Source organism: Alternaria ventricosa (assembly GCF_023758065.1).
Source record: "Alternaria ventricosa strain BMP 2768 chromosome Unknown scaffold_10, whole genome shotgun sequence".
Lineage (NCBI taxonomy): Eukaryota > Fungi > Ascomycota > Dothideomycetes > Pleosporales > Pleosporaceae > Alternaria > Alternaria ventricosa.
In genome coordinates this window covers 1,102,594-1,128,740 of record NW_026055690.1, presented here as the reverse complement: position 1 = coordinate 1,128,740, position 26,147 = coordinate 1,102,594, and the positions used below count along the sequence as shown (strand labels likewise).

Below are 26,147 nucleotides of genomic sequence, written 5' to 3'. Positions count from 1 at the left end.
ACGGCGTTGATGAGGAAGGCAGAAGAGCTCAGAGCGATGCGTGTCACACTTAATACTACTGTGATCGACCGTCTATTGAGCGCTACTAAGTCTACTGTGATTAAATGGTAAACTGCATGGCTTGCCAGTGTTCGCGCAGAGCGAGGCGGCGCCTGTGGCCAATGTTCGCGTGCGACAAAGTTGCCCTGCCTGCCAGTACAACGCCAGATAGTCGGCGACAAGATTACACGAGACTTTCAGCGCGAAGGAAACGATTCTGTTATCCTTGCGACGAGAAAGCGCAGTGCTTGTTTTACACGTCCAGTGCATGAGAGTTGCTCCCAGGCAATATTGACGTTCTCATGTCGCATCGCCTGCCGCTGCATTGTGTGCAAAGCCACTGACCCGGCCAATCCTGCAAATGCATTGCGTATTCTCCATGCATCACCAGCTCCCGCATCATTTAAGCAGAGTGTCACGCTCTAGATGGCGAGCGTAACATGAGGAACTGTTTTGGAAGGCTAGAGGATGGGGGGTTGAGCGACTCAAATGTTCGGGCTTTGAATAGCGGGCGTAGAGAGGCGTCCTTAGACGTAGACGTCGCGAATAGTCCGGTAATTCGTCCTTGACCCTTGGTATTAATTGTTGTATTTGAGAACGACTAGTAGACTTGTAATATAGTAGTAAATGTAGAGGCTTCGAGTGTGGGAAAACATAGCTTTTGATTTTTCAGTAACTACGTGTGATCATCTTTGACACAAATCCTATCCGAACTTTTCCTTCGTGACAACAACGCCGAACTCCAGCCTTACTCCTGACCCCTCAACACACATAACACTTTTGACCCCTCATCGAACCAGGTCTCCGTCTCATGCTGCAGCTAAATTCGCCAGCTTCCTCCTCCGCACTTCCCGGGCTTTGGCCGCGTTCTCCTGCCTCTTGCATTTGGTCACTCGTTTTGCACGCCAATGAGCGCCTTGACTATTGCGAGATGATATATTGAGTGCGCCTATCTCATTGTCCGGAGAGGGGGTGCTGCTGCGCGAGATCGCATGGGCTGTCGTGACTGAGGAAGGTGCAGAGTGGTTCTCCGCTGTTGAAGAAGATATGCGTTCAACGGAGGGCCTAATATCATCTCCAACGCCATTGTCAGCGTCACTAGCACTGCCATCGCTGTCGTCGTTACCGCCAGGCTTGTTGTGGGTTGGAAAAGAAGCTTCGAACTCGTCGCTTGACAGTAAGCCAACCGATCCTGGAGGTGACGAACTCTTTTCCCTCTCCATGGCGTTGCGGATCAGTACATCCTGGCGGAGACTTGACCGTGCTTTCTTTACTTGAAGGAACGACGAAGGCCATGTATGCCTCATAGATGATCGCGGGGTCGAAGCTGTTGAAGCAGTGAGATCAACCGAGTCGCCTGTCGCACCGTCATGCGTGGTTAGGACGTATTCTCGAGCGCGTTTCAGTGTATGCTGTTCTGCCGCCAGATTGGAGATCGCGACGTCGAGACTGCCAATTTTTGCATCCAGGCCCGACACTACGGCTTGCCGTTCGGCGTGGTGAGTTTCGCTCTGCTTCTGTTGCGGTCCCATCTTGAATGGTCCTAGACAAAATGGGATCTCGAACGCCTCTTCGCTGACAACCCGGTAAGCTGAGGTGAGGAGTTGATGTAGCTGATCCGGTGTGTGATGAGCAGTGAGACCTGATTCTGTGAAACGGCGTTCTGGTTTGAGTGAAAGAGGCTATAAAAGTAGAGTAGCTGAGAAGTTGCTCCAAACTACATGTACCGGGTTCAATGATGTGGTTCATCGAACAATTGGGCGACGAGGTGAGAGAAGGTGGGTATATTCCATGAAAAGCTATCTCATAAAGAGTGGGCATCAGAATCACTATAATACCAGACACAAAGTTCTGTGCTGTCTTCGGATTGCTCAGTGCCTATCGTGGGTATGCTGTTGATAAGTCATGATTCATGAACGACCTTCAAATTGAGATGGTTTGCTACCACATAAACAACGGAGAATAGAGCAGCTTCTTGACTCGCACATGTGATTGATGATTTGGATCCGCGTCTTTGCCTCGACTTTCACGTGCTCAAGGAGGCAGTCTCTCGTCATCTTGGAAAACATCCGGCTGGGCCATGGCTTCGCGTGTACAGTGCGATCGATGCCGTTATTGTTGGAACGTGAGGAAAAGCGCTAGCGCCGTGGAATAGCTATGGCTTGAAGCCATTCCGGGATATGCGAACCTCACACGGGACGAGAGGAGTGAGCGGGGAGTGGGGAGGACCGCTGGGTGTCAGTGAACCGGGGTCGGAGATAGCCTAGCCCGTGTTTGGCTAGCCAGGGACCGGAAACACCTCACGCGCAGCGCGACATGTCGATTTTTTGTAGTTATCGACCGAATACGCGACCGCAAAAGACCACCACGCCGCCAATGCTCGAATCCAGCCCTGGGTATGCCATCTTCAGCGATCTGAGGAGAAGGATGGGTACTTCCTCTTCTCAGCCCGTACCTGCCCCGAACAGCGAGGCCGCGACGGTAGCTTCCCCCGCCACGGCGCGCAGGTCCCACTTTAGTGAGTAGACGGCCTCGACGCGTTTTGATGGGCACTTTTTTGCTCCATCAACCTCCACCTTCCCGCCCAGAGCCACGACTAACGCATTGGAGTGGCAGACCCAGACATGGATGACGTCGCCGCGTCAGAGCAACTCATGAGCGAAAAGGGCACGCGCATCGGCGCCGCCGGCTCCATTGGCACCCTCTCCCAGGTCGACGGCAGCCAGGACGCCTCTCCTCTGATCCAGAAGAAGCGCAAGCGAAACAGCGCACTCGGCCTGACGAAGAAGAGTGTCGCGACTTCTCCAGCCAAACGCATGATGGCCGAGGACGACGTTCCAGCGTCATCTCCTTTTCCCTTTCCCGCGACGCAACCGGAGCCCGAATCGCCTGCTGCCAATGCTTTCACCCATTCCACCGCAGTCGAGGTACCCGACTCCCAAATTCCCGGGCGACCCGCGCAACCGACTGCTTCATCACCCATGTCCAGCCACGTCATTCCGTCCAGCGCAACCAAAGGCAAACGCACATACAAGCAGAGCAAGCAGTCGAAGCGCGAGCGGGCTATCAGCGACGCTATGCAAGACGACGACATAGATCAGGACGGAGACACAACTATGGTCGCAGACGCTGTAACCTCACCCTCGCATACGGCATCGAAACACAAGCGCGCTCAAGAAGCGGACGCGCCGGGGTCGAGCGACGCACATACACGCAAAGCTGCTGCAAGGGACGCTAACGGAACACCCTCATCGGCTAAGCGGCGGAAGATTGGTACGCCAAAGTCGCTGACTACACTACGAGACCTTATTGGAGGCGGGGAAGACGAGGACGCCGAGCAACCACGGACGGTCCAGAAGTCGAAACTGAAGCGAATCAAGAAGCCGCAAACTCCCATCGCGAAATCGAGAAACCTCTACGAAATCCCCGACGACGATCCGCGTCCCACGAACGGAGAGGCAAGCAACGCGCAGACATCCACCCCCAAGCCGCGTCTCAGTTTGAAGAAGACAAAGAAGAACAAGGTCATTATCGACAACCGGCCTACCCCGGTTCGCACGCCTGCTCAGCCGTCGGGCGAAGCGGAAGACGAGGACAGCATCATGCGAGAGCCCGTCTCCAGTGACGAGGCAGACGTTGCTCCACCGTCCGGTGATGATCACAGCGATTTCAAAGAGAAGAAGAAGACAAAGAAGAGGCGGTCATCTGCGAGGAAAGCAAAACCAAGGCGGGAGAGCGGCAGATACAGCTTCACCTGGAAAGATCCTCCATCTGGTACCGCGGCAGAAAGAGCACTGAACACCGAGCACGACCTACAACACCCTCCTGATCTACGAAGCGCCGGTGACTTCACCGCAGACGAGGAAGAGCTCATCCGTCGAGCTATTGTAGACTACCAACAGAGGAAAGGCCTGGAGGTGTCTGAGCTTGTGGACATCATACAATGGAATCCAACTGACCCCAGCTTCAACACTGGCGATGGAACTATATCATCCAAGAGCGAGTGGTCGCCACAGGACGTCGAGGACGCGCGTGAAAGCGCGGAATTCTGGGACGACATCAAGCACCTCCGCACAGAACGCTCGCACGACAGATTGAGAAGACATATCCGTCAGACATACCATCAGTTCAAGAGGGGAGTATGGACAGAGGAGGAAGACAAACGGCTGAAACAGTTCTACGGGATGCACCCCAATAAGTGGAAGGTCATTTCGGTGGGCATGGGTGATCGCTCCATGCACGACTGTCAAAACAGATGGCGCGACTACTTGCAATATGGTGACAAGCTCAAGTCTTCGCGCTGGGATGAAGAAGAGGAGGAGCTCTTCATCCGCGCCGTCACAACGGTCGCTCAACGAGACGAAGACCACCGCGCCGAAGAAGGGTTACCACCCGTGGACGAGTACACGATCAAAGACATCAACTGGCAGCAGGTCAGCCGTGAGATGGACAACACCCGAAGCCGGATTCAGGTTGTACAGAAGTGGAGGAATTTACAGAAGCGTGAATATCCGCCAGAGATTGAGGTCGAACGCAAGCCGAGGAAGGAGAAGCCTGCTACTTCCAAATCTGCGATTCCCGAGCCTACTCCCAAAAAGCGCGGACGGCCAAAGGGAGAGGCTGGCGCAACACCCAAACCCAATCCTCGCTCTGCCAAGTCACAGGACGTCATCCACAACTCGGATGATGAAGAAGCCCAGGTCTTGCCGCCGCCCAAGAAAGCCAAACGGCCAAGGAAGAGCGAAGGCTCGGAGGTGAAGAAGTCCAAGAAGTTCCGCACGGCAGAGACCGACGAGATTGTTGACAACACCGACGAAGAAGGACAAGCCAGTAAGGAAGCGGACAGCCCACCGAAGAAGAAGAAGCGCAGAAAGTCACAGAAGAGCGAGGCCGCAGAACCCGACGACGACGAGGAGTCTCGCCCGACCAAGCAACGGGATGTGATCGAGAACTCAGAGGAGGAGACGGCTCAAGCCGGTCAGCAATCAAAGGTCTCGCCGCCGAAGAAGAAGCGTGGTCGACCACGGAAGAGCGAGGGTACTGAAGCCAACGAGGATCAAACGCCTCGCCCGACTGAGTCAGCAGATGTCATTGCGAACTCGGACGAGGGTGCCGGTGTCGACCAGCAAGCCGCAACTTCGTCGCCGTCCCAGAAGCGCGGACGCACCCGGAAGAGCGACACTCTGGAATCGAAAGAACCGGAGAAGCCTGCCGAACCCGAAGTCTCTGAGGAGTCAGTAGCAGATCTGGAGCTTGCAGATGACGATCAGTCCGAGCATGTAGAGAGTGCCGACAAGGTCGTGGAGGAAACCCAGCCAGTTGTGCAGGAAACCCAAGTAGATCCGGCTCTGATCGACCCGGCCCTGATAGATCCAGCTCTGGACTTGGACCGTGCCCAGTCACCGACGACTGGTGATAACGCCGAGCAGGAGATTGAGGAACCATCCGATGAAGACGAACCATTCAGTACAGCACCGACCATTACTCTGGAGCAACCGCAAACAGACGGCAACGACGAAGTGCAAGAGCAGAATGAGAACTCAATTGAGGATGAAGATCCAATCGAAGACGACGAAGATCAACACAGCGTTGCGTCGAGCAGCTCATCACAAGACTCGGACGACGACCAGTCCGAGCACGACAGTAAAGTCTCGGCGCCAACGGAGAACGATGAGCTTCCCGGTGAGGAGGTCCAGCCTGGCATCACGTCGACCGAGCCAGATGGCACGAAGCTAACCCTGTCCACTGGCGACAAGATGCAATGGGGCGACAAGTACGACTTGATCGCGAGCCTACAAAATCATCGCGACGACCGTGAAGAAGACGGAGATTTCAATTGGGACAAGATCGCAGAAGAAGTGGCAGCAGAGCGCAAGTACATTTGGACTCCGCAAGTACTGCAGACCGCGTTGGATCAACTGATCCAGCTTCTCCGCGACAACTGCAAAGAAGTCGATGAGGATGACTTGGACGGGACGGTGGATGATATCATGGATTTTATCTCCAGTGAGCATGGAGAGCAGATTGACGAGTACTACGACCTTTCATAGGAAATGAATTGACACCGTCGTTGGGTTTTGTCGCTATCAAGCGCTTCAAGCGGTAATAGTGCATTGGACCTACTTGGAGTAACGCATTTGTCGCGTGTACATAGTATATAAAAAACATATACACCATCGCGTAGTGCAGTATAGCATAATATCTAGCGTTCCTCACACACCCGTATCCTCCTCCATCGTGACCTCTCTCACAAGTGCTAAATGAAGCCGTCACCCACACTAAAACCCTTCGCCACATCGCGTCGGTTGGCACCCGAGATCTCGCTTTGCCCCCATTATTACCCTTACCCACACGAAATCTACTTCGCGTGCGTAGCGCATTCTGGTCAAGGTTGTGCCTAGCGAGCATCGAACAACGCAAGGCGAAGCAAACGTTGTGTCGATACATCCGGCGTTTACGGAGCCGCACAGCCACGCTCAACGCCTCAACACAGTTACATTACACTGGGAGGCACGGTAAACAACAGAACACATTCCACCGCTGTGGCAGGTGGTGCAAGGTGTGAGGAGAACTCAAAATAGAATTAAACACAAAAGTTTTAAGGGTCGCGAAACGTGGATCCACAGCCGCATGCACGCATGCAGGTGTAAAAAAGACGAGGCTGTGCTCTTGCAGGAACGCGAAAGTTGGAAACAAGCTAATAGTAGGCAGACCTCTGCAACACCACAACAACCCTCTAAAATTAAAATCTAAAAAAGCAGAAATTCTCGCAGCCTTATCTTATATAGTACTACGTCTTATTTTTATCTAATATTAGCGTTGTGGTGCACAGCAGAGGTAGGAAGGGTTGATGTTCGAATTCTTACTTCCAACTTTCGCGTTCCTGCAAGAGGCTGTGGATGGTGGTGAGCACAAAGGCTAACGCATGCTGCACGAGCTATTGAAATCTCCGGGACCTATACGGCGTATGGTAAAGAGACTAGAGGTGTTAGAGAGCTTAGAGGGTCCGAGTACGATGGAATGTGTCTGAGTGTGCTGGGATAGACGCGGTCTGCGGATGTGAGTGGGTGGTGTGATCTATTGGGTTGGGTTGGCGGTGGGCGCGGGGCAAACTTCGTCCGTGGTGGTGAAGTCGCGATGGATGTCTGGCCACCACGAAGATATTCAAGAAAATAATAGCACTTCGCGATGCAAACACAAAACCTCTTGAACACATCACAACACAAGCGTACATGGTGACGCCTCCAGCCTCGTGCAGGCTGACAAACGCAGAAGGGCACTTCCCTGCTCGAGTACCCACCTGTCTTGGCTTATGTCAGGTGGTCCCTGCCACGACCAAAGGCGGCCGGGGGCTTGCAACGTTGCGAGGTCCAATGGCGCGATTTCTGATCATTCCCGTAACCGGCACCCTCGATGACGTTGGCTTGTCTATCCGCGGCCAGTCAACGGCTTTGGCGCGAAGGCGAGGCGACGAAACGAGGAGGAGTCCAAGGATGGCCTCGCTTTCAGCGCTCCGAGGTAGGGTCGGCTGGCTGCTGGCGGAGGCGGATGGAGGATTAGGGTTGTTACTGCTGCACTCCACATTTGGGTGCCCGTATTTCCCCCCCTTCTATCTTACTGTACCCAGTGTAATCCTTCACTCCATCGCCGCTGTGTCTGTTATTGCTGTTGTTCTAGCCGTTGCGTTACTCTCGGTTGCGCGTCCCTCGTTTTGCATCCCCATCCGCATCGCCCGCTCGCTTCTGCAGTGACATCCATTCGCTCCACCTAGCTGATTGTCATTCCGGCTGTTTGGACAACACGCAAATCAGCGTCCTCCGCAGCCTACGCCTCCTCACCAGGGCCCTTGCCACCCGCTCACCCTCGAACGTGCATCCTGCGTACCGGCACATATAGTATCCGGCTGTTAACCCGTCTCTCCCTCGTCGCTCGTCGAATAGAACCGGGTCAAGGGTGCCGACCTTGTTCCTGAACTGCGACGTCATTTTGACCATTTACCCGCTGGCTTCCTTTCACCTGACGAGTCCCGAGGAACCCTTTGCGAACACGACTCGTTTACGTTTGACGGCCCTTCTTTTACCCCACGACGTGCACGCGACCACCTGGGCGCACGTGTTTGGTAGCGATAATAAGCAATGGAGCAAGTCCGACCACAACCTGCGACTAGGCCCGAGGGTCGCCGCATGTCGATATTCACGGAGGTGGGACTGGTGGATGAGAATAAGATGATGGAGGAGAGGAGCCCGGTGCCGACACATGGAGAGAGTTTGAAGAGATTAAGACCCGCGAAGATGCTGAGGTTTAGGAGCCGGAACGATATCTTCAGCGCGGAGGGAGAGAGGCTGGCTGACGATGAAGACGATTGGGAATCGGTATGCGACGAGGACGAGGCGAACGAGAACGTGTCGCGTATGACCACCACATCGCAATCCTTCATACCGACGAAGCTGTATCGATTCGGCCTTCTCAGTGTCCTCCTGGCATTGATGCTACCGATCATTCAGCTCAATCCCCTCAAACACGTCGGCGTACGGGGTGGCGCTATCCCAGCGAACTTGATCCAGGCCAATGCCGAACGCTCGATGCTCGTCAGGCGAGAAGATAGTCCGACCGATGCGTGTAGACGGTGGAGCGGACAAAGCGCCATCGTCAATGGAACACTGTACATGTACGGATTCCGCAGGACCACCGACGGCCAACAGAAAGAGGATACATGGAGTACGTTACAAGAGGCAGCTCAATCCTGCGCATTCAATGCTAACATTACATAGACAACGACTTCCTCACCCTCGATCTTACCGAATCCTGGCAAGTCGCCTCTCCCGCTCTGACCGGTCTCCCCAAGCCCACAGGCCCACCAGCTGTTTCGCTCGGTCAGCTCTGGGCATCGCATGACTCGCTTTGGCTGTACGGTGGCCAGTTCTCCGATAGCCCACAGGCCGACCCTTCCAATAACTCAGTCTGGGAATACAACATTGGAGGCAAGCAGTGGATCGAACACGCCGACCCGAAAACCTCGGCTGGAGGAGAAGAGGCAGAGGATGCTGGGCAGTCTGTACAACGCGTCGCTGAAGGTGCGGGTCTTACTGTTCCTACGCTGGGCAGGGGATTCTACTTTGCTGGTCATCTGGACTTCCTCACGACGGAAGGCTGGAGCATTCAGACCCCGCGACTGTATCTGAAGAGCTTGCTGGAGTTCACGTTCCCGGGCCAGAGCAACAATGCTGTGGAGTCGCTGGGAGATGGCAAGACCGCTGGTTCGGACGGTGTCTGGCGCAACATCACGTATGGTGGACTACAGAACACCGCGTCTTTCCCTGAACGCGCGGATAGTTCGCTCGTCTATGTTCCTGGCTTTGGAAAAGAGGGTCTTTTGATTGGATTGACTGGGGGTGACAATGCTACTTTCGTAAGTTTGATATGAAGGATGTGGGAGCGACTGCTAACAGAACGTAGACCCAGATGAACACTATCGACGTTTACGACATTGCGACATCGACATGGTACAAGCAGAGTACTTCTGGCAAGACGCCGAAGTACCGAGTCAACCCATGTACAGTCGTAGGAGCTGCTGCAGAGTGAGAACACCCTACTTTCATTATCACTCACAATCCTTACTAATAATGTCCAGCGGCTCATCGTACAACATCTACATGTTCGCCGGTCAAGATCTCAATGACCCTGGCAAGCTTGACACCCAAACGCAGCGCGACGACATGTGGATCCTTTCCGTTCCATCATTCTCCTGGATCGAGGTCGAACAAGGCACCGACAAAGCCAGCATACCTCCCCCACGTGCCGGCCATCTATGCCAAGTCTGGGACCACCAGATGATCGTCCTAGGAGGTTACAACACCGACCTCGGCTGCGACGCGCCCGGCATCTACGTCTTCAACATGAGCAGCCTAGGCTGGAGCGACCAGTTCACCGCCGTAACAGGCAAAAACGCACTCCAAGGCTATAACGCCAAAGACAAGGGAAGCACCGGCAACCCCCTCGCCCAACAAATCAACCAACGCGGTTTCGGCGTCGAAGCCGGCATCGAAGGCTCGTACGGCTACGCCGTCCCCGAAGCCGTCCAAAGCGTAATCGGCGGCGCAGCAACCGGCGGCGCCACCCTCACCGCCCCCGTCCAAACACCCACCCAAGGCCCCCTCGCAACCGGTAAACCCCAAACCTACACCATGACTGGTCCCGATGGCGCAACCATTACGAATGTCATCAACGGGAACCCACAGGGTAGTTCCTCAGGCGACAGCGGCCCCAACATCGCCGCCATCGTCGCCGGCGTAATCGCAGGCGTCTTCTTCATCATCGCCGCCTACTTCGCCTTCTGCGCCTGGATCTACCGCCGCCAAGTCCAGATCTGGAAGTCGCACGCTGCGGCCGTACAAACACGTGCGAATGCGGAGAAACAGGGTACTTTTACTAGTAGCTCCGGTAAGAACAGTAGTGAGCGGCCGCCGGGTACGCTCGGTGGGAGTAGCCATGGGGGTGTTGCGGCGGGCAGCTTTGATATTACGAGGAGGGGGAGTGTGGATCCTATGCCTACGACGGCGTATGGCGGGCCTGGAGAGGGGGATCGCTGGGGTAGGAGGAATAGTGAGGGGAGTGTTGTGGATGGGTTGTTGGATGGGCAGGAGCCGAGCTTTTGGGGGGCGAGGGGTGTGTTGTTGAATCCGAGGAGGAGTTTGAGGGTTATTAATAGGGATTGAGGTGGATGTGGTGTTTCCAGTTTTTATGATTCCCCTGATCAAGTATTCGAGTAAACATTTGGTTGTATAATGATGGGATAGGGCAGAGATACATGGCTGATTGGGATAGTAATAATGACCTATGGATAATGATCTACTTCTTCAATTGCGATCTTCCTTCACTCTTCTTCAACCCCCCAGCCAAGCCAAGGAAGCCAACGAAAAGAACCCATATATCCACACACGTGTTGGGGATCCCACCACTCCCCCAACCGCCCCCATCAAGGAAGCCCCCCCTCGAATTCAGAACTCCCGTCCTCGCCCCGTTGCAAGACCATCTGCACCATTCGCTAACTACACCGGTTGCCCGACTACGTTATAACAAATGGCACGTGATAGCCCTGTCCACGAAGCGCCTCTCGAGAGTCCGTCCGAGGGACTGGTCTGTTGCAGACCCCAGATTTGTCGTAGAGAAGAGGAGGGAAAAGAGTATAGCAGCCAACGAAAAGACTTGTACAAATGTTGTGGGTCCCACCACTCCCCCAACCGCTCCCGTTAGGAAGCCCCCCCTCGACATCAGACTCTCACACGCTCGTCAGACAGACGATCTGTATCACCGTTGGAAAGCTACGCCGGTCGTAAACTTTCCTGGTGACACGTGATAATCTGTTGGATCGAACGCGTGGGGAGTTCCGTCTCGAGGGACTGGTCTGTTGCAGACGCCAGTTTGAAGAGGGGAGGAGAGGGAGTGGTTGGGGGAGGAGGAATATATAGGAGAGGGGAGAGGAGGGGAGGGGGCGAGGGGGCTGTTGCCTAGTGTATGGTGTATGCACAATGAAGGCGCTGGTGCCTGGTGTATGTACAGTGAAGGTGGTGGCGTAAAGGCGCTGGGACGTTGGGGTAGTGAAAGGTCGAAAGAAACTTCCGACTGGGTTTATCTTGCTTTCTGGGTGCATGCGCATCTTAGCCTACGCGACTAGATCCAGATCACATCGATGACACTATCTCTTCTTCAGCCCCCCAGCCAAGCCGAGTCAAAGCCAACGAAAAGACATACATATGTCGAGGGTCCCGCCGCTCCCCCAACCGCTCCCGTTAAGAAGCCCCAACCTCAAGCTAGAGCCTTATCTCAGTCTTCTTGTTCTGACGCATCCTACCCATGAGTGGCGTTGGAAACCACCATGGATAGGTGCGCAGAGCTCTTGACCACACGATACTGCGCCCTAGTGTGTTTTGAACAAGCGGACTGAGTCGAGGCCCCTCTCGAGATCACTGGTCTGGTACAGACCCCGTCGACCTGGGCGCCCAGGTAAAACAATTCTCTCTTTGGAGAATGGCATTCGTGATGGCCGTTCTTTGGAGGCTATCGCGTTCGGTGTGGTTCCTCTCTGGGAATCTCCACGGACTGCGGAGTTCCTCTCTGGGAAGCTTCGTGGTGTTAGCACACCATCCTATGTCTCGGGCGAAGAGAGGACAAGGGAAAAGGTAGGGGAAAAGGGAACATACCTCGCACTCATGTCGGCAGCCCCACCTCTCTGCCAACCAACCCGATCAAGAGCGTCCCTTTAATATCTTTCCTATGGTGTACACCCGTTTCAACTTCTTACGGGTTTGACACAACGCTGGCACACACCCCATCTGTGTCTCTCTGGTCTCTTGCCTGGGTCTCTCCTCTTCGACATATGACCTCGTATGCAATGACTCCTCTTTGGATAGTCCCCATACACACTTGTGTCATGTCAGCTCTCCGTCCCGAATGTTCCGTGGAACAGATGGAAAGGTGGAAAGGGGAAAGGGAAACAAGCCATCCATGGATACCTCACCCCCGGTGTTGAACAGCCCCACCGCTTTGCCAACCAACCCTTTCAAGAGCCTCCCACTACGAACCCTTCCTACCGTGTAAACCCTTTGGGAGACCCACGGTCCAGGTTATAGCGCTGGTGTGATGCACACCCCAGGAATGTGTGTTGATGAAAGTTGATGTGGATGGAAGAGAATTGCAAGTGGGGTAGTAGACTAGATATAGATGAGAGGTGTTTGCTAAGAAGAAAGATCTCGTGCGCTTGACTGTCGGGCGGGTGATGAAGTTTGTGATTGTTAGGTGTTTTCTCTCGCGCTTTGATGTCAGGCGCGAGTGTGATACGAGAACCGACTAGACATGCTGAGCGAAGACTGGAAAGTGGAAGTTTGGTATAGCGATACTGATACTACGCGTAGATGTCTCTGAATGCAACGGGAATAGCAAGATGCGTGCCAGACGATGCCAGCATCGCGCGTCCACTGGCTGCGATGGTGTATGTCTCGCGCCGTTCGACCGGAGGATCAAGCTTCCTGTATGTGAAGCCACATCACTCCTTCCACAATTACAAGGCTCAACCCATTCGCTTCCTTCTCCGTGCGAACCAAACACCATCTTCATGCTAAACTTGGCACTTAACACCCCTCACATGACGTTCTTCAGTCAATGGCTTTCACACGAGGTGCGCGGTTGTTCGGCGCCGATCAGCCTCGGCATATGGACAGCCGAACGCTGGACCGACGTAGGCCCAGCACCAGCTCTCCGGAGCACTGGAGCTTGCACATGCGAAACCCAAATCCGCCTTCGCCCACCTCAGCCACGCATTTTCTCTCTTCATCGCATTGTAGGTGCAGTCGCGTAGGTGTGCTTTTTCTCCAGACGGCTTCTTTAGTCCTTGTATCTGCTTCTGCTGCCTCTATCCGAAACCTACGCGCGCCTGTCCATCCCACGCGACCCCACTACAGCTCCCACCATGTCAAACACGGCGGATTCGGTCATTGAGAAGCTGCCCAACACGGCTGAGCTGAAAGAAGATGTCAAGGCAGCGTCCAAGTCTTCGCTGCAGTCGCTGCGGGCGCTGTTAGCGGGAGGTGTGGGTGGAGTGTTTGCTGTCGTGGTCGGCCATCCCTTTGATCTGGTCAAGGTGCGCATGCAGACGGCAGAGAAGGGCGTCTACAGCGGGGCCATGGACGTTGTGCGGAAAACCATCGCAAAGGAAGGGCTGGCTAGGGGGCTGTATGCAGGTGTTTCTGCGCCGCTTGTTGGTGTAACACCCATGTGTGAGTACAGGAGGACCAGTATATGAATAACCAAGGCTGACAATTGACAGTCGCGGTGTCCTTCTGGGGCTATGATCTCGGCAAGCAACTCGTTTCCAGCGTGTCCAAGGTCGAGAACAACCAGTTCAGCGTCGCACAAGTCTCCGCCGCCGGTTTCTTCAGCGCCATCCCCATGACCATCATCACTGCGCCCTTCGAGCGCGTAAAGGTGCTGCTGCAGATTCAGGGACAAAAGAACCTGGCGCCTGGCGAGAAGCCAAAATACGCTGGTGGCATGGATGTGGTCAAGCAGCTATACAAGGAGGGCGGCATCAAGTCAGTGTACCGCGGCTCTGCCATGACACTGGCGCGTGACGGTCCTGGATCAGCGCTCTACTTTGCGACATACGAGACTGTCAAGCGCAGCCTCACGCCAAAAGACCCTGTCACCGGTCAGCCGGGGTCGCTGAGTATGGGCGCCGTCATGGTTGCTGGTGGTGCTGCCGGTATCGCCATGTGGATACCCGTCTTCCCAGTCGACACCATCAAGTCGCGGTTGCAAAGTGCCGAAGGCCGACCAACAATCAGCGGAACCATCAAGGGCATCCACGCGAGCGGTGGTCTCAAGGCTTTCTTCCCTGGTATTGGCCCAGCCATGGCACGAGCAGTACCTGCCAACGCAGCCACCTTTGCCGGTGTAGAGCTTGCGCAAAAGGCGATGACGAAGATGTTCGACCGCGACGGCGAGTAAGGGCTTCGCCAAAGTCCTCCTAATTTTTTCGGATTCGCTTTTCTTTCATACTCCATGTCCATCTCATGTTGATCCCGAACGATTTGGTGGCATTGCATATGGCGTTGTTAGTTTTCGCCTCCGCGCTTAGATATAGAGCAAGGGGCTTTCTGGGCGAACTCCACCCTTCGTCCCACTCGCCAATAGATACTGTTCTCACATACCCATCTTCCCTACGTCCAAAGTACCGGTTTTGGGCGGCCATGTGGTCTGTGCAAGCCAGGGCCCATCGGAATGCGGTTGCATCCGCAGTCCACTCTTCCCGCCCAACCAAAAGCCGGCCAAGATGACAAAAGCCTTGCGCTCGCTACCGCGGTCATGGACCTGGTAAGGCGCCGGATGTAGACATGCAGTACCAGGTGCATACCGCCTTTGTTTGCTAGACAATCCTCCGGTAGTCGCCACCACCCCCCGCGTCAATATGCCTTGCTTCGCCTTTGTCCTTGTCTATATTTCCCGTATTCGCACCATATGTGTTTCAGGGATTATCGTGTCGGTACTATTAAGAGGTGAACGGGATGTCCTGATGACGCGCGGAGATTAACCTCGGTGATGAATCGAGGTGTTGAGAGATATGACAATGGAGACCGCGCGCACCCGGACACCATCGATCGAGAGGTCTGTTGCACCGAAGTTTTCGCCCTTGAACCAGCACCCTGTTTCTTCTACCGCTGAATCAGATAAGGCTCATCCCATCTTTCTCGAACACCCCTTCGAAAGACTGTCCCCTACCTTGGCAGCATATCCGCGCGTCGTCGAAGCTTTACAAAGGAGACGAATATCAGTCTATCCCGACGTCAGCGAAACGATGCAGAAAGCGCTAGGTCACCGTGCCGACTTCTTCGACGATTTCTCTTCGGAATCGGAATGGGAGGACAGGATGAGCAAGACGATACAGAGTCCGATTACAAGCGAAGGGCCGGGTCTGAGAGACGTTCCGTACGACATCCACGGCGACATTGAGAATGCGCAGCGCGGAAGGAATAGACAACGCAGCACCATCACCTCGCTGCCCAGACTCGCAGATCTTGCAGATGTCTCGGGTTCCGGAACTGATGATAGCGGAACCGGCGATGAGCGAGCTTCTGGTCGAGGAACCAATCACGCACGGAAGATGTCTCTGACACGTCTGAACAAGGACAATGTGCGCCTGGTGGACAACAGGTCCATCAGATCCAGTATCGATTCGCCGAGACTGTCGTTACGCAGCAACATGTCCTTGCCCAACTCTCCGCTCATGGCATCGGTCAATTCAGCACCGTTCTCTACATCAGGACCTCTAGAGGATACACTTACCGCTCTACCGCAAAGTCCGACGTTTCGAAGAGAACACAGAAGAACCGCGTCGTCAAACAGCACCTCCGACAGCGTCCTCGCCGACTCCATCATCAACGCCCACGTCATGACCATGCGCGCTCTCGAAGCTCTGAGTTCAGACCCGCGGAGTATAGACCCGAGAGTCAGCGGCGACATGACAAACGCAGCAGGCCGCACATATCTGCACTCCGCCTCCTCAACCTCCTGGCCCAAATCCACCTCCTTCTCCGCCAACCGACACGTCACCCTCTCCCCCTTGTCAACAGGAGAAGACCAAGACGACAGAGCCAGCCGCCACCGCACCGCACAAATCTACTCCCCAGCCCTCAAATCACCCAACCCCTTCTCCTCCGTCCCCAACACCGCAACCACCAACACAGGTCATGACCTCCTCATCCCGAAGCCTAGCTATATCCCGCAAAAACAGGCTAGTACTATACTGGATTCCCATCTCTCAGCCCTCAACTTCTCGCTTTCGAACCGCACGACGGAGGATTATACGAGGTTGAACTCGTGCTGCACGGCTGCGTTTCCGTTTGGAGATGAGCCGAAGAGCCCGTATGATGATCGGAAAGGGAAAGAGGTTCTGGGGCTTATGACGGGGAATGGAAATGGGGATGAAGTTGATATGAGGGATATGAGGAGTCGGAGGGAGAGGAATGAGAGTGCGCAGGGGGTTGTGAGGGGTAGTGCTGAGGAGAGGGGACGGGGAGGTGGAGGTGAGAGGGGAGGGGTGAGTATGGAGGAGGGTGGTGTTGTTGTTCTGGTTGGGTTGAGGAGGTGGACGTGGGGTATGGGGCGGGGGAGGTGTGCGTGTACGTGCGGTAATGCGGATGAAGAGCAGGCTGGGTTATCGGGCAGGGAAGAGAAGGTGGCCAGAGTCGTCATTCCAACGTTCCCCTCGTCTTGGACGCCGAAACACAGCTATACCAAGAGCAGCATCAGCAACTGCAACAGCGAAAAGAGAATGGATCACAGCCACAGCTCTAGAATGATGAAGAAAGAGCGCTCCGCCGACTTCGACGACGAGGCTTTCGCTTTGGCGCTGAGGGCTGCGAATCGCGAGTTGGCGGGGAATTGGTTACGGAGGACGTTTAGCGCGAGGACGCTGAGTGGGATATGTGTTGAAAGAAGGAGTACATGGGATCACGGCAGCGAAAAAGCCAACGAGGATCGCGATGTGCATCCTGCACTTCGTTCGACTCAGAACAGACATCCTGCAACACCTTCCTCAGACGACTTACTGGCTTTATACAAAACCCCCCAATCCGGACGGAAGAACTACACGTGGATATCCTGGGCCCGACGCAATCCACAACCCCCAACGCTCCACCTCACATACACGCTCTCCCGCCCCCGCGTTCTCCTCGTCATGGGCATCCTCCTGCTCATCAGCCTTCTCGCAGCCGCAGCATGGATTCTAGTCGGTGCCGGGGAAGGGAAATTGACACGGAAGGAGTTTAGCCAGAGAGTCGGGTGTGGGATGGCGATTGCGGGGTTTGTGCTGAGTGTTGAGGCGTGGGGGTTTGGGGCGTGGGTTGCTTTTTCGTAGGGTGAGGGTATGGGAAGGGGGAGGAGGAGGGTGAAATGGGGGATGAGATAGGATGGGATGGGAGGAGGGAGAGGGTGGATGGGAATGGGATGGGTATGGGATGAGATGGGATGGAGATGGGATGGGGGGATATAGAAGGTTGATTTCTTTGGAACTACTAGGATTGTGTATCGATGATATACCTTTAAGTATTCTTGGATCCCTTATCCTTAGATTCCTTATCCTTAGATCCCCTATGCTTACCCTGCGTCCACTTCGCGATTTTTACAGACTTGTCACCCTTCTCATCCTCGCCCCTCTTGACCGGCTGCCCAGCGCAGGTATCCTTGCAAATCCTGAGAAGAGTCATGCCCCCGTCTTTCTGGATGGTTCCATTGACATACTTCCACAACGCACAGCTCTTCGCCGCCTTATCGAACGAAATCGCAGAGCAGGAGTCCCTCTTATCACACTCTTGACGGCATACGTCCGCGTCCGTGACGTCAGTGAAGGAAATGATAGGTTGAGAGCCGGCGGCGGGCTGGTATCTGCAGCGAAGGAAGTAGTTGTCTTTGCACTGGTCGATTTTGGATGGGCAAGCGTCGGACAGTGATGTGGTGAATTTGGGGCATCCAGGGTAGGCGATGCAGGATACGGTTGGTGCGGCGGGGGTGCAGACGGATGTTGCGGATGTGGATGTCGTTGTCGTTGTGGATGTGGGTGTCATTGTCGTTGTGGACGTGGATGTAGCTAGTGTCGTGGGAGGTGCGGTAGTTGCTGGGCGGTTGATGGCACAGCCAGCGGCAAGCGTTACCGCTGCTGAGAGAGAGAGGAGAATCGACCAGCGCATGATGAGTGTAATGAGAGATTAAGAATTATGCTGTACTAGAAGGAGCGATAGATTGACGACGAGCGAGGGAATGACTGTTGGTGAGGTGCTCGTAAAGAGTGAGACGAGTGACCCAATAAGAGCTGTGAGCCACATAGCTATATACCTATCGTTTTAGCTAGCGAGCAAGTGCTCACAACATTGCGATTATGCTGTAAGATTGGAGCCGAAGTGGCTGCCCGCGTACCTCACGATAGCCTTACGCAGGCGTTCCGAAAAGCCACAAGCACACGCATCGGGTTGGCCTCTCAAAACGTTATTGATTAGCCAGTCGCGAAGATCAGACTATAAACAGGTTTAAAACGCCATCGTGTGGAAGAGGACATTGCGCACGATGAGGTCGATGAGAATGAGCCAGTAGCGCAGCGGGTGATTGGCGCGACCCCTGGAAAGCACGTGTGGACGCGTTCTGGACGCAAGCCACGCGAGAGCGAGGCTGCACCACGACTCACGATACTATCGGCCGCTCCAGGTGCGGAGGCGTTTCGGGGACTAAAGTCAAGAACTTAAATTGGTATTGTTTTCAATCTCTACCATACTCTCAAATCCGTCTCAGCCCTCCACAATGACCAAAGATCACGAATACGTTGCCGTGTTGATGGACTGCTCATGGAAATGACATAAAACAGTCTTTTAAGTGGTGATGCAGAAATTTGATTTCCCAGATTTCTGCATCACCACTTAAAAGACCACCAGCCTTCCAAGTCCCCATTCCCTCCCCTGCAGTCCAACACCAAACACCCAACACGGCAGGCAGGCAATCATCACCACCTTCCCATCCTCCTCTTGAGCGCTCGCTCTTATGCTATAACAGACAGCGTCCAAGAGGAAGAGGATGACACGGCGCTGATGACTACCTGACTGCCAATGAAGTCCACACCTGTTCCTCATCCTTCTCTCAATTGGCGATGTAAACGCGCATTGTAGGTATCCTGTTGAATACCTACAATGAGGGTTTACATCGCCAATTGCGAGAAGGATGTTGTTGCTGGTTGGGGATCTACGTAGATATTGCGCTGTGCTCTTCTCTTAAACAGCGATTCGGAAGTGGCATTTCATGTATTCGACAGGAATACCAAAAATGCCAGCACCGAATCGCTAATTACGAGAAGGATGTTCTTGCTGGTTGGGGATCTAGGCAGATATTGCGCTGTACTCTTCTCTTAATTAGCGATGCAAGAGTAGCATTTTCTGTATTCTTGTTGAATAAGGAAATGCTACATTTGCATCGCTAATTACGAGAGGGATGTTCGTGCTGTTTGCGCATGTATGTGGGGTATTGCGGTATACCGGAAGGCGTGTGAGGAAGACTGTATGGTGACCGTAACCCGTTTTCTCCCATATCCATTCCACAGCGCTGTTCATACAGTCCATGATAGACCCACTCATCCACTCCCACCCCTCCCCAGCTTCGCCCAGGGATCCTCAACGAAGCTCGGTAGAAAGTATGCCGTATCTCCATTCTCCATTCTCACGCCGTGACGCAGCGCATTCAACTCAGCCTTGGAGATTGGTGGACCGCCGAATGATACCATCTCTGCCGCGGGCGGGTCGCCAGACATCGCAAGGTTTGGAGTGCTGCTCTCGGTGGCAGCCGGTTTCTCGGGTAGGTTCTGGCCGCGAGCTAGAAAAGCAGCCAGACCGGAGTCGGCGGGTTGGCTCTTCGTTGCTTTAGCCGGCGCGTTGTTGTGGGGTTGTGGCGTGGGGTTTGTGAAGTCGGATACAGCGTCGGAAACAGCGGCGTCGAGGTTGATCTCGTCTTCGTTGGTAACTTTCTTCGATCTGACACCCAGTTTGGTGGAGTTGGCGCCGCTCGCATCAGGACCAGCTTTTGGCGAGGCGGTGTGGTCGAATTTGCGTTTCTTTGTTCCGCCGAAGGAGGCGAAGCCCATGGCCGCTGCGATCTCGTCGTTTTCGTCGTCGTCCATGGTGGAGGCTTGGTCGTGAGAGTTGAAGTATTCGTCGTGGCAGCCGGAGTGGAATTACACGTGGGACCACGGCGCCAGCGCCAAAGGTATCGAGGTCAATAGCTTGCGCACGGATTTTTAACAGACGTCGGCACCTCGGGGCTTGGCAACTGCCTCCAACGCCAGCGACCCACATCCATCAGCACACTACTCCAACGCTACAACGGAGATCCACACTCCGAACCGTTTCGTCACGACCATTCTATACGCGTGTGTCGATAATCGTGCAATGGCTTCCGGAAGAACTACCACACCTCGCTCAATCGCACAGCGACGATCTCCACTCCGATGGAGAAGGTAGCATCGTCGGGGTGTTCTTGCTCCGCATATGATGTCAACCGGCACTTGAGGACGTAGTATGCATAGTCGGACCGCGGCTTCGGGATGGGCGGATGGATATATAAGCTTTGATGTGAGCCTGCGGTAATGGCTTGTTCAAGCCATATTCTTATCTTTGGGTTGTCGAGATGAAAGTCGCGACTCAGGTGTTGTTCGCCTCGTTGGCTGCGGGCTCTGTGCTTCCGAGAGGGGGTGGGAGCCATAATGGGAGTGCGATTGCGGACGGCGACTTTGTTTATGTGGATGGGCTGAGATTGTATAATGGCGATGGATTGTACTATCTTACTGGTAAGAATATTCTCTTCTCCCCTAGAAGTCGTACGCTGAACATTCTTAGGCATCAACTACTGGGCGTGCATGAATCTTGCGGCAGGTCCTAAGGCAGGCGGCAACTACTCGCGCCTGGTTACAGAGCTCGATCAAATGGCTGCAAAGGGCATAAACCACCTCCGCATCATGGCTGCCTCTGAGGGCGCTCCAACGCCCCAGCCCTTCAGGATGAATCCAGCACTCATGGAGTCACCTGGCCAGTACAACGAGGACGTCTTTGAAGGTCTCGATATCTGTCTTGCTGAGATGTCAAAACGCGGCATGCGCGCCACCATGACGCTCAACAACGAGTGGCAGTGGAGCGGTGGATTTGCCCAGTACGTATCATGGGCAAACAACAACACCGCGATCCCGTACCCGTCAAGCTGGAACCAGACTGCACCACCCCAGCGCGAGAGACCTGGCACGGGATGGGGAAACTACACTGTCGAAGGCGTCAACGCAGCGCCATACGACGAGTTTACTTCCTTCGCCAACCTGATCTACAACAACACGCAGGCCGAGCAATGGTACAAAGACCACATCAAGACCGTCATGAGTCGCCGCAACACCATCACAGGCCGCCTCTACACCGAAGACCCAACAATAATGACCTGGCAACTCGCCAACGAACCCCAACCCTCGGACCAACTCGGCTACACAGGCCCCTACAACATCTTCCTCGAGCCAAACCCCGCCGACCTGCTCTTCCCCTGGGTCGACCGCATCTCCGCCTACATCCGGTCGCTAGCCCCCAAGCAGCTCATCAGCGTCGGGCTGGAAAGCAAGCAAGGCGAATACTACTTCAAGCGCGTGCACAACTTCTCCACCGTCGACTACGCGACAACCCACTGCTGGGTCCAGAACTGGGGCGTGTATGACATGTACAACGCCAGCGACGCGAATCTAGTCGCTGCCCAGGACTTCGCACGTGACTTCATGAAGAACAGCAGTCAATGGGCCATGGACATTGGGAAACCAGTTTTCCTGGAGGAATTCGGCATGGCGCGCGATAACTGGGTGAATGAAGATAAGGAATACCCCTACCTGAGTGACGCGAGCACGACGCACAAGGACGCCTATTTCACAACGATTATCGGGGCTGTTATGGATGAGTTCAGGAATGGGGGTGCGTATATCGGGACGAGTCCGTGGGCGTATGGCGGGATCTGGAGACCGGAGACGCAGAAGGCGAATGAGTTTGGGATGGTTTGGGCGGGGGATCCGCCGCATGAGAGTCCGGGGTGGTATGATCTTTATGATGAGGATTATGCGATGGAGATTGTGCATGCGCAGCAGAAGATGATAAGTATGTGGATTGAGAAGCAGGGGAGAAATGAGACGGGGTATTAGTTCGGGTGGGGAGAGGATTGCTCTTCGCGCTGGCCGTTTAGCATCTTATGGTTTCGTATAGCTGGTTGATCTCTTCCACTGCGGATGAAGATGAGCTTCTTGAATACCACATTCCCATCATTCGTCTTGAAATGTCAAACATACACATCAGATTTCCCTCTATCAAACAACCCCCCTCCTACAAAAACCTCGATGGACTACTCTTCTTCAACACCAACGGATGCCGATGCACACTCGGCATCAGTCCCAACCCAATCGCCCTCCGAATTGCCTTAGCAACCTTCCTCTGATTCTTCGGCCTAAGCCCCGTATCCTTGCTATGCTTAACCCTCCCCATCTCCGTCATATACTCGCTCATCATGGTAAAGTTCTTATACTCCAAAATCGGATTTATGCCCAGCACATCAAAGGCGTCTTGCTGCGGCTTCTTGCGCCCGTACTTCCACTTCTTTTGCTCGGTGCCGGAGAGGTCGTGGGGGGCGTAGACGTCGCCTGGCTGCCATTTTCGGTAGATTTGCCGTTGGTATTGGGCGGCGCGGTCGGATTCGAGGACTTCGCGTGGCATGTTGGCGGAGAGGCCCATGGAAGAGGCCATGCCTGTGAGGGAGGGGCCGGTGCGCGGGCGCGTGGTGTTTGTGTTTGGAGGTGGGCGGGCGGCGGCGGTGCTGCTGGCGAGGATGTCGAGGATGCCGTCTTGGGGGCCTGGGGGGCGGTTAGAGGGTTGGAGGTGTGAGAGGAGGGCCGTTGGAAGATGGGGTAGTGTGTATGGGAGAGGGATTGGGCGCACCTTGCTTATGGGACCCAGTAGAGAAGTAGCGCATGCATGTCGTGCTTATGGATGGCAGTGGCCGCAGTGGTAACCGTGTTATCGACATGTTGGTGGCTGTGGTGGTGTTGGCGTCGTCGTCGCTGCCGTCGTGACTTTTCGAGATGCGGCCTCGGCGGTCGGAAGTTGACTTTCTTAGCGCAATTGGATTTCACAGCAGGCAGGAGCTCCCGCAATTGCTCCCCTCACTCTCCGTCGCCGCCACTGGATCCCGCTTCCATCTCGTCTCCTTCGTGTATATACCGTTTGTGCGCCTTCCTCCGCCCCATGGACGCCTTCTTCGCCTAGATACCCCTTCCACCGTGCGCCAATTGCACGCCAAACCTACGTCACCACACTTTTGTCCTGCGCTTAGCGAACGTCGCCGCCGCCATGCCCTCGCACTTGACCCGCCTCGTCTTCCGCAACATCATCGCCAACGAGCCTCTGCTATATCGTGGATGCCGCTACCGAGCCGTCCGACCCCGCGTCATCACCCAACATGGCGCCCGATTACTGCCCCAGACGCAACGGCGGACTTTCTTCGGGGAGCTGTTCAAGCAAAAACGGAAGCTCAAGCCTGCGGAGGCGCCACCGGGTCTGAATACAATGGCTGAGGTGTCGTATAAGCGGGCGAATGATCTGAGACCGCCGGCACCGAAGGATGTCGCGGATGCGATTAAGGAATTCTTTGCGCAAAGAAAAGGCACGTTTGAGGATTGGCATGTGGTGATCGCGCATGAGGCCCTCACCTATCTCCTGGAGAACCCAAGAGAAGACGGGAAGCAATGGCTATATCGGCAAGATCTCGATAACATCCTGGAGAAACTACTGGACACGTCGAAGCGGCCGGAGATTCTAGGGAAAGCGCATATGGTCTTTGGGCAGCTCGTTGTCGACGAACTGGCGAAATCCGAGGAACAAGAGCCCGAAAAAGCTGGAGAGAAGAAGACGAAGGAATTGAAGGTCCCCTTTAAGATGTACATCGACACTAGGCGTATCCAAGTTCTATCCGCTTTCGGCGCGGCTACTGAAGCAAGAGATATCGCGGTTAGTGCGTTCAGATACGACAAGACAGCGAATGCCTTGATACGTGGCGCCGTAGTCGCTACCTGGAGCACAGCGCTTGGAGGAGTCATCCAGGAAAACGACCTGACTGAGGTGTCGAAAACAGTGGATGCTTTCACAGACGCCTCGGTTCCATTAACCAGGCCCGCGCAAAATAAACTCGTAGCATTCTACGCTGAGCGTGGAGACCTGGAAAAGGCCAAATCTTGGTACTCGCAACCCGTTCACACCAAAGTGGGCCATCAGGTTACGCAGCCATCAGGCGGCACCAGTTCTGCTCTGCTGAAAGCCTGCGCCGCTGCAGGCGATCTTAGCTATGGTCAGCAGGTGGTAGCGAACATGCTCAAGGTTGATATGCCTTCGAAACCTGAGTGGGATGCAATCTTTCTGTGGTCTGCTGCTATCGGCAAGGGCCCTGATGAGATCGCTCGGATGATCAACGTGCTGATCCGCAGAAATGACGAGGCACGGCAGAAGGATCCTAAAGTCCCTGTAATCCGCCCAGACACCGAGACCATCAACGCGTTGGTAGAGCACTGCATGTCTAAGCAAGACCCCTACCTGGCGGAGCGCTATATTGTCCTGGGAGAGAAGTTCGGTATTCATCCTGACGAGACGACCTATACGATGCAGATGCAATACCGTATCTCCGTTGGCGATCTCGATGGAGCCAGATCTGCTTACTTCAACCTGCAGGGTAGTTTCTCAGGAGATGAGCGCAGTGTCGCAGTCGTCAATGAACTGATTCAAGCCCTCTGTGTGTCCAAGCAGCATCATTTCGATGAGTTAATGGCCATGGTGGACGACCTGCACGAGCGTAAGGCCAGCTTCGCACCGGAGACTGTCGCAGCACTGACGCTATTGCATCTTCGGAGGGGCGAGATCCACGACGCCATGGATCTCCTTCAGGTACACGCACATCAATACTCACCAGAACAGCGAACGATCATCCAAAAGGCGCTTTCCATGTTCATTCTTGATGGTGAGACTAGCACCGCAGATGCCTGGGACGGTTACCAAATCTTGCGCAACGTGTTCGTCGAAACACCTCGAGAGGACCGGATACCAATCATGAACGGCTTCTTCGCCAGGAACCGTTCCGACATGGCCTGCCATGTCTTTTTCCACATGCGCAACCACGTCAGCCCAACTCACACAGCAACAAGAGACGTCTACGTCGCAGCCTTCACTGGCTTCGCCCGCTGCCAAGATGCCGAGTCCCTCGAACTCGCACACAACCAACTGAAACTGGACCTGAACGTAGAGATGGACACCAAACTCCGCAACTCGCTAATGCTTGCATACGCCGCCACCGGCGAGAACCGCAAAGCCCTTTCCTTCTGGCGCGAGATCTGCGATTCCAAAGAAGGTCCCACATACAACAGTCTCGCCATCGCGTTCCGGTCAAGCGAAGGCATGCACTTTGGCTCCGAACACGCAAAGTCCATCTGGAAGCGCTTGAAAGACCAGGACGTCGAGATTGACAAGAATATCTGGACAGCGTATATGTGTGCTGTTGCGCGGAATCATAATCATGATGAGGCGTTGGCGCTGGTGGAATCTGTGGAGGAGGAGTATGGGTTTACTCCTGATTTGCAGATGTACGTTTGACTTCTCTCACATATTGTACCCGTCGATTTTACTTGGACTTTGCTAACGATCGATTAGTCTGGGTAGTTGGTTCAACTGCACGGCTAATATTGAGAGGCAAACTCGCGTCGAGGCTTGGATCAAGCAGCATTATCCCAAGGTGTGGGCTGAGATGGAGGCGCTGGGGCATTGGGTTACGATGGATGGGTTTGGGTACCGCCAGTATAACATTAATCGCGATCTTGACCCGTAGAGTGGTGAGGAATGGATGGGTAAGGTAGCCATGCTAGGATGTCTTCGATTGACGGCAGTACGACATCGACCGCGACCGTGACCTTTGGGGTAGCGCGGATCGAAATGATGGGGCATTCTCACTGGGACTCGGGAACCAACATTGAG

At 54.6% G+C, this 26,147-nt stretch overlaps 7 protein-coding genes across 7 annotated transcripts; 6 read left to right on the top strand and 1 right to left on the bottom strand.

Moving 5' to 3' along the window:
- Positions 1 to 2,693: 2,693 nt before the first annotated feature.
- On the top strand, positions 2,694 to 6,089 carry J4E93_006455 (uncharacterized protein; the record flags this gene model as incomplete). Its single annotated transcript, XM_049344368.1, has 1 exon — positions 2,694 to 6,089. The coding sequence occupies one exon, from the start codon at positions 2,694 to 2,696 to the stop codon at positions 6,087 to 6,089; it is 3,396 nt and encodes a 1,131-aa protein (XP_049198803.1).
- A 2,085-nt stretch (positions 6,090 to 8,174) lies between these two features.
- Positions 8,175 to 10,754, top strand: J4E93_006454 (uncharacterized protein; the record flags this gene model as incomplete). The annotated part of the gene is made up of 4 exons (XM_049344367.1): positions 8,175 to 8,757; positions 8,811 to 9,448; positions 9,496 to 9,617; positions 9,671 to 10,754. 4 exons carry the CDS (start codon positions 8,175 to 8,177, stop codon positions 10,752 to 10,754), a joined length of 2,427 nt encoding a protein of 808 aa, XP_049198802.1.
- A 2,750-nt stretch (positions 10,755 to 13,504) lies between these two features.
- On the top strand, positions 13,505 to 14,541 carry J4E93_006453 (uncharacterized protein; the record flags this gene model as incomplete). The annotated part of the gene is made up of 2 exons (XM_049344366.1): positions 13,505 to 13,811; positions 13,862 to 14,541. 2 exons carry the CDS (start codon positions 13,505 to 13,507, stop codon positions 14,539 to 14,541), a joined length of 987 nt encoding a protein of 328 aa, XP_049198801.1.
- Positions 14,542 to 15,160: 619 nt separating this feature from the next.
- On the top strand, positions 15,161 to 17,449 carry J4E93_006452 (uncharacterized protein; the record flags this gene model as incomplete). The annotated part of the gene is made up of 1 exon (XM_049344365.1): positions 15,161 to 17,449. The coding sequence occupies one exon, from the start codon at positions 15,161 to 15,163 to the stop codon at positions 17,447 to 17,449; it is 2,289 nt and encodes a 762-aa protein (XP_049198800.1).
- A 2,253-nt stretch (positions 17,450 to 19,702) lies between these two features.
- Positions 19,703 to 20,245, bottom strand: J4E93_006451 (uncharacterized protein; the record flags this gene model as incomplete). Its single annotated transcript, XM_049344364.1, has 1 exon — positions 19,703 to 20,245. The coding sequence occupies one exon, from the start codon at positions 20,243 to 20,245 to the stop codon at positions 19,703 to 19,705; it is 543 nt and encodes a 180-aa protein (XP_049198799.1).
- A 506-nt stretch (positions 20,246 to 20,751) lies between these two features.
- On the top strand, positions 20,752 to 22,285 carry J4E93_006450 (uncharacterized protein; the record flags this gene model as incomplete). The annotated part of the gene is made up of 2 exons (XM_049344363.1): positions 20,752 to 20,911; positions 20,961 to 22,285. 2 exons carry the CDS (start codon positions 20,752 to 20,754, stop codon positions 22,283 to 22,285), a joined length of 1,485 nt encoding a protein of 494 aa, XP_049198798.1.
- A 1,198-nt stretch (positions 22,286 to 23,483) lies between these two features.
- On the top strand, positions 23,484 to 25,769 carry J4E93_006449 (uncharacterized protein; the record flags this gene model as incomplete). The annotated part of the gene is made up of 1 exon (XM_049344362.1): positions 23,484 to 25,769. The coding sequence occupies one exon, from the start codon at positions 23,484 to 23,486 to the stop codon at positions 25,767 to 25,769; it is 2,286 nt and encodes a 761-aa protein (XP_049198797.1).
- Between the last annotated feature and the right edge of the window lie 378 nt (positions 25,770 to 26,147).